This window comes from Calidris pugnax, unplaced genomic scaffold, assembly GCF_001431845.1.
Source record: "Calidris pugnax isolate Ruff unplaced genomic scaffold, ASM143184v1 scaffold214, whole genome shotgun sequence".
NCBI classification, from domain to species: Eukaryota; Metazoa; Chordata; class Aves; order Charadriiformes; family Scolopacidae; genus Calidris; species Calidris pugnax.
In genome coordinates, this window is record NW_015090972.1 from 287,457 (window position 1) to 295,110 (window position 7,654).

Here is a 7,654-nt window from a genome sequence, read left to right on the forward strand (position 1 = left end):
CTCCAGCATCCCTCTCTGCACCTCCCCAGGCTTTGCAGAGTGTCCCCCCCCAACCCCAGGGTCCATCCTCACCCCCTCGGTGACATGCTCCCACCACCCACCCTCACCCCATCCCCATTTACCAGAGAGGGGGGGGGCATTGGGGGGGGTTGGGGGAAACGCTCCACCCCAAAAAAAAATCCAGGAGGCGCGAGAGCCGAGCTTAGGAAATCTTACCACCAAAAAAGCCCTGCTCCAAGTGTAACTGCAACCGGAGGGCTCCCGGGGCCGGATCCGGAGCGGGGGGAGGCCGATGGAGCTCCACACCCAAACCACCTGGGGCTGCACCAGCGGGAGAGGATCAAGCCCGAGGGAAAAACGTGCTGGAAAAATCGAGCCTTGCATCACCGGCCAAGCATCGCGGCTCAGCTCCTCATCATCATCATCATCATCATCCTCGTCCTCCGTTAACGTGAGTTTGGCCGGGAGGAAGGAGCGCCACGACCTGATGCTTAGTGTTTTATCCCTGTGACTTTCATCCCGGGGAGATCTTGGTGCGGCCGTTCCTGGGGTGGGAGGGGGTGGCCAAGGCAGACAAATGGGTTGTTATCTGGGGAAGGAAGAGATCTTTTAGCCAGCAACACCCGCCCAAAGCTGTCTGCTCTCTAAATATGCCTTCAGATTTTTAATGTCCATGAAAAAAAAAAAAAAAAAAAAAAAAAAAAAAAAAAGAGAGAGAGAGAGAGAAAATAGAAAGAGCTTGATGAATAAAGGCCTTTTTGGAGCAAGAGGGAGTCACTTCTGCAGGGACCTCCTGCAAGGCTGAAGCATCTCAGATAACATCCAGGTGAAGGATGGAATGAAGAGCAGGACCTGGAAGATCTCAAGGAGGATCAGCTCCAACCTGGAAAGCCACAGCCTTTGGGTGTAGGTCCTGAGGACACAATATGGGGTCCCTGGGCCCCCCCAACACTGTCTCTCCCTCTGACCCAGCGCAGTGCCCTGGGCTGTGCCTGTGGCCTGGCACGTTGGACACGTCTCCAGCTTGGGCCACCAAGACCAACACAACACCCATGGGATGCTCGGAGGGCTGTGCGGCCTCAAGGAGAGGATGAGGAGCCACTGGGATCACACAGCATCTCCATCCATGGAGGGACAGAGGAGGAAGGTGGACCACAGCTCACTTTAGGGAGAAACCATCCTGCTTCAGGGTAGAGATGGACAAAGCAACCTCTCCAGGTCCTTCCAGCTGAGGATCCCCAAAATACTTTGATCTCAGCGACATCTTATAAGCTCCAGAAAAGGTCTCTGCCCTATCCATGCTTTTGGTGGGTCGATTCTGGCTCCAGGCCGTGGGTGGTGGCACCTCAGGGTGCTGATGCCACGGAGCAACCACCCCCAGGGCATGAACCCCGAGCAACCCTTCAGGGTGTTCTCTTGGAGGTGGATCTTCCTGAAGAAGCTGTCACAAGCCGTGGGCAAGGTTCCATCTCTGCTGTCCTCCTCTGCCGGGGTGAATTTTGGGGGCTAAAAATTGCTCGTCACCAACTGAGCACAGATATTTGAGCTGCGGAGGTTGGATGGACAGAGCCTGCAGGCCCCGTCCTTCCACAACCTCTCCCTGGAAGGGGAGTGAGCTCATCCCTTCACATCCTCCCCCTCCCTGTTGATCCTGCACCCCCAAATTTCTCCCGAGGAGGCGGGTGGCCCAGTCCCCGTGCTGCTGTCACACAGTGCCATCTTGTGGGGCCTGCAACACCAGCTGGAGCCAGGAAGAAATAAAATAAATAAAAGGAGAAAAAAAAAAAAAAAACAACAACAAAACAACCCAGGCGGCGGAGGGTGTCTGAGTCCAGCAGAGAATCTGGCTCCATCCACAGCATCGCTGATGCAATTTTGCTCCATAAAAGCAATTTAGGAGCTGGAGGAGGCTGGGCTGGAGCGGAGACGGTGGTGGTGGTGGTGATCATCTGCCTTCGGAAGGACCAGGAGCGGGTCAGGAGGTGGTGCTCTGCCTCGGTTTCCCCATCTTTGGGAGCTGGGATAATTGGTGTCTGGTTTTCTTTCTGGGGTGCTCGGGGAACCCCATCAAGATGCTGCCAGTAGCAGGTCCCCATCCTTTTGTACCCCTGTCCAGAGCTAGTTTGAGGTGGGACACCCAAAACCCACCTCTCCCCAACCCAACAGCACCAGCCTCTGCCTTCCACCAGGTTCTGAAGGGTCCCCACCTCATTCTCATTGGAAATTCAAGATTTTTTTCCAAAAAGCATGTATTTGGCTTAAATTTTACATTGGGGACCATTTCTCTGTGTATTTTTTTCTAACCCCTCAAGGGCCCGAATCACCCTTTTCAGTTTGGTTTATTCATGTGTTTTGCAGCCCCTGGCCCCAGAGCTGGGGGTTTTTGGCCCCCTCTCCAGACCCACTTTCAGCCCCCTGTAGGGTGGATGGAGCCGAATCCTGCCCCACTCCTTCCCCCCTGACGTGGGGCTTTTCCAGGGCAGCAGCCCCCCCAGCCCCATGCAATACCTGCCATCCCAAAGATGCATCAGAACCTGCTCCTTCTTGGGGGTTTTGCTGGATTTAGGAAAGGAAAAAAGGGGATAAAACAAACCGAGGCTCCTCCACGCTGAGGGGGGGGCGGGGGGACAAGCTGGGATCACAGCAGCCTCCCAGCACCTTGTCCTTCCCAGAGCTGGGGGGTTCTGGCCCCCTCTCCAGACCCACATTCAGCCCCCTGTGGAGTGGATGGAGCCGAATCCTGCCCCACTCCCTCCCCCCTGACCTGGGGCTTTTCCAGGGCAGCAGCCCCCCCAGCCCCATGCAATACCTGCCATCCCAAAGATGTGTCAGAACCTGCTCCTTCTTGGGGGTTTTTGCTGAATTTGGGAAAGAAAAAAAGGGGATAAAACAAACTGAGGTCCCTCCACGCTGAGGGGGGGGCGGGGGGGTGGCCTGGGGACAAGCTGGGATCACAGCAGCCTCCCAGCACCTTGTCCTCAGACACGGTCCAGCAGTGGGGACACGTGTCTTCTCCCTGGGTTTGAGGTCTGAGCCTCTTCCCAAGCCCAGACCCACCCAGCACAGGGGTGGGCTGAGGCCTGACAACTCATGGCAGCAGTGAGCACCACATGTGGGTACCACAGACCCCAGGCATCACCCTGAGCTGGGCACAACGGGTGATGCTCCCATCATCCTGCATCCCCCTCTGTGCCACCTCGCTGGGGATGAGGAGGAGCTGGAAGCACCTCCCTCCCTGCAGGGGTCAGAGGTGGCCTATCTGTCTCATTGTCCTTGTCACCACCCCTGGGGGACATTTTCCCCCCAGATCCAGGCCTTGGAGGGACTCTGGACAAAGATGACCCCTGTGCCACCTCCTGCCTCTGGTGTGGGCAGTGCTGCTCCTCCAGCCCCCGTTGAAGATGCTCCTCCCAGTCCTACACCAACATCTCCAGATGATGCAGAGCAGCTCAGAAAAGCTGCCACCACTGCAGGGGGACAAGTTCACTTCATGGCCATGACGGGTACCCCGATGGCATCCCCAGTGCTGGTAGATCCCATCTGGTCCCATGGTCCCATCCATCCTGTTTTCTTCTCCCCTTCCTCACGTTCCTCAGGGCTGGATCAGCCCTGGAGAAGCCAAATGAGCTACAAAAGCCAGGAGGGAAGGAAAGCATCAACCCTGCTCCCCACTGGGCCTGTCACTGGGCGAATACCTGGCAACTGGATTCATCTGGAGCTGCTGGAGATCTCTGGTCCTTCTCCAGGGAGGGTCTCCAGACTCCCAGTACCCCCAGTGCTCAGGATAAATCCCCAGCAACGTTAGCAGGGCGTCGTGCAGAGGAGCAGACCGTGTGTCTTACTAGTCCAATGTGTAAAGCCAGTGTCTACTGGTTGAACTGTTCCAGGATGGAAGATCATCTCCACGATGGAAGACCATCTCCACGATGCTCCTGAAGTACCTGCAGGCAGCCAGGCCCCGAGACAGACTCTTACAGGGGCTGATGCTGGATGGGAAGGGAAGGGAATCAGAGGATGGAGGGGACCTTCTCTGGAAAGGAATCAGAGGAGGAGGGCAGACAGATGGTGATGACAGGACAGGACAGGGAAGGACAGAGACATTGGTGCCCACGGGTGCCAGCAGCCCCAGTGCCCATCGCTTTGGGCAACCCCAAAGCCCAGAGAGACCCCAAAGCCCACCCCAAGAAAGGAAACGGAGGCAGAGAAGAGACAGGGTGAGATGAGATTTGGTAAGAAGAGACTTTTAATCGGACTCCGTTAGCGCTGTTACAGGGTTTCTCTCGACCGCCGAGGAGTCCGGCCGGCACAGCACGGCACGGGTGGTAAATACACCGGCTACGAGGATACATGGGACGAGTTACTACAAGATCTGTGCTTTTACCTGTACAGGAGGGTTTTGCCAGCTCTGTGCTTGCCCGCCGGGGAAGCAGCCACATCCTGCACGCTGCCTGGGCTGTGCCATGTCCCCCCCTTGGCCATCAAGGCCACCAGGCTCTGTCCCCGGCTCCTGCTGGCGAAACCCAGGCTGGGGGAAGGATGGGGGACAGGAGGGAGGCAGTGGGAGTCACTCCTGGGAGGTGCTGAGGTTTAATTTGACCTGGCTGGGGGTCCGGGTGGGGGGCAGGAGGTGAAATAGGGGGTGGCCAAGGGGGAAAGGACCAAGGGACAGCCGGGGAAGGTGCAAATCAGCAGAGTATCAGCAGGTCCAGATGTCCCTTCTGCTTTACACCAAGGTCAAGGGCAGATCCAGTCCCCACCTGCAGCACCAGCCATGGAGCTTGATGCTCTGGGATGGAGCATCCCAACTCCAGCCCAACACTCTGGGATGGAGCATCCCAGCTCCAGCCCAGTGCTCCAGGATGGAGCATCCCAACACTCTGGGATGGAGTATCCCAGCTCCAGCCCAGTGCTCCAGGATGGAGCATCCCAGCTCCAGCCCTACGGGGACCACACATACCCTTGGACCCACAGCATCATGGGCTGGGCACCCTCCTGCAAAGCTCCCCCAGCACCAGCCACCCCATCTCCAGACCCACCAAACCCTTCCCCAGCTCTGTCCCCAGCGAGGGGACAGGGGTTTGACCCCCCCTTGATCTACCCAGCACCTCCTTGTCCCCCAAGCAGAGACCCCATCCTGCTCCAAGCAGCAGGATCCAGGCTGGGAACCCAGCGTGGAGGTAACGGGGGGGGGACAGGAATATCGGCAGCGGTTCCCCCCCTCCTTCTCCCACCCCCCTGGAGGAAAACTGAAAAGTGCCTGTGCTCACAACTAGCAGCTATTCCCTGTGCCTCCGTGGAGAGAAAAAACAAAATAAAAGAGGGGAAAAAAAGTGATTTCAAGGGCTAAAATTTGGGGGGAGGGGCTCAATCCGTAGCCTGGGACCCCAAGAAGGTGCGTGGAGGAAGAGCCTGCCCCAGCAAGGAGGGGGAGAAACACTCCCCCCCACCCCCCACCCCCACACCAAGGCAGGCTCCAAAAGTGACCGAGTACAGCAAGAAGTGAATCCTAAACACAACACATCCAGGCACACACGCACGTCCACGCACACACCCCCACGCTCTGGTCCTATGGTCCCATCCATCCTGTTTTCTTCCCCCCTTCCTCACGCTCCCCAGGGCTGGATCAGCCCTAGAGAAGCCAAATGATCTACAAAAGCCAGGAGGGAAGGGAAGCATCAACCCTGCTCCCCACTGGGCCTTGTCACTGGGCGAATACCCGGCAACTGGAGTCATCTGGAGCTGCTGGAGATCTCTGGTCCTTCTCCAGGGAGGGTCTCCAGACTCCCAGTACCCCCAGTGCTCAGGATAAACCACCAGCAACATTAGCAGGGTATCGTGCAGAGGAGCAGACGGTGTGTCTTACTAGTCTGGTGTGTAAAGCCAGTGTCTACTGGTTGAACTGTTCCAGGATGGAAGATCATCTCCACGATGGAAGACCATCTCCACGATGCTCCTGAAGTACCTGCAGGCAGCCAGGCCCCGAGACAGACTCTTACAGGGGCTGATGCTGGATGGGAAGGGAAGGGAATCAGAGGATGGAGGGGACCTTCTCTGGAAAGGAATCAGAGGAGGAGGGCAGACAGATGGTGATGACAGGACAGGACAGGGAAGGACAGAGACATTGGTGCCCACGGGTGCCAGCAGCCCCAGTGCCCATCGCTTTGGGCAACCCCAAAGCCCAGAGAGACCCCAAAGCCCACCCCAAGAAAGGAAACGGAGGCAGAGAAGAGACAGGGTGAGATGAGATTTGGTAAGAAGAGACTTTTAATCGGACTCCGTTAGCGCTGTTACAGGGTTTCTCTCGACCGCCGAGGAGTCCGGCCGGCACAGCACGGCACGGGTGGTAAATACACCGGCTACGAGGATACATGGGACGAGTTACTACAAGATCTGTGCTTTTACCTGTACAGGAGGGTTTTGTCAGCCCTGTGCTCGCCTGCCGGGGAAGTGGCCGCATCCTGCACGCTGCCTGGGCTGTGCCATGTCCCCCCCTTGGCCATCAAGGCCACCAGGCTCTGTCCCCGGCTCCTGCTGGCGAAACCCAGGCTGGGGGAAGGATGGGGGACAGGAGGGAGGCAGTGGGAGTCACTCCTGGGAGGTGCTGAGGTTTAATTTGACCTGGCTGGGGGTCCGGGTGGGGGGCAGGAGGTGAAATAGGGGGTGGCCAAGGGGGAAAGGACCAAGGGACAGCCGGGGAAGGTGCAAATCAGCAGAGTATCAGCAGGTCCAGATGTCCCTTCTGCTTTACACCAAGGTCAAGGGCAGATCCAGTCCCCACCTGCAGCACCAGCCATGGAGCTTGATGCTCTGGGATGGAGCATCCCAACTCCAGCCCAACACTCTGGGATGGAGCATCCCAGCTCCAGCCCAGTGCTCCAGGATGGAGCATCCCAACACTCTGGGATGGAGTATCCCAGCTCCAGCCCAGTGCTCCAGGATGGAGCATCCCAGCTCCAGCCCTACGGGGACCACACATACCCTTGGACCCACAGCATCATGGGCTGGGCACCCTCCTGCAAAGCTCCCCCAGCACCAGCCACCCCATCTCCAGACCCACCAAACCCTTCCCCAGCTCTGTCCCCAGCGAGGGGACAGGGGTTTGACCCCCCCTTGATCTACCCAGCACCTCCTTGTCCCCCAAGCAGAGACCCCATCCTGCTCCAAGCAGCAGGATCCAGGCTGGGAACCCAGCGTGGAGGTAACGGGGGGGGGACAGGAATATCGGCAGCGGTTCCCCCCCTCCTTCTCCCACCCCCCCGGAGGAAAACTGAAAAGTGCCTGTGCTCACAACTAGCAGCTATTCCCTGTGCCTCCGTGGAGAGAAAAAACAAAATAAAAGAGGGGAAAAAAAGTGATTTCAAGGGCTAAAATTTGGGGGGAGGGGCTCAATCCGTAGCCTGGGACCCCAAGAAGGTGCGTGGAGGAAGAGCCTGCCCCAGCAAGGAGGGGGAGAAACACTCCCCCCCACCCCCCACCCCCACACCAAGGCAGGCTCCAAAAGTGACCGAGTACAGCAAGAAGTGAATCCTAAACACAACACATCCAGGCACACACGCACGTCCACGCACACACCCCCACGCACGGCATCTACGGACGAGCACACCCACGCGGCAACGACACGGATCGCTTAAAATTTAACACACATTCCCCCCCA

General features: G+C 57.9%; 1 protein-coding gene across 1 annotated transcript in view; it reads right to left on the reverse strand.

The window, feature by feature from the left end:
- The window catches only part of KCNC4 (potassium channel, voltage gated Shaw related subfamily C, member 4), a 28,333-nt gene extending 27,713 nt beyond the window's left edge, over positions 1 to 620 (reverse strand). The window contains 1 exon segment of the mRNA XM_014952896.1: positions 217 to 620. Within this exon segment, the coding sequence (XP_014808382.1) occupies positions 217 to 384 (168 nt within the window). The 5' untranslated portion in view covers positions 385 to 620.
- Positions 621 to 7,654: the final 7,034 nt, after the last annotated feature.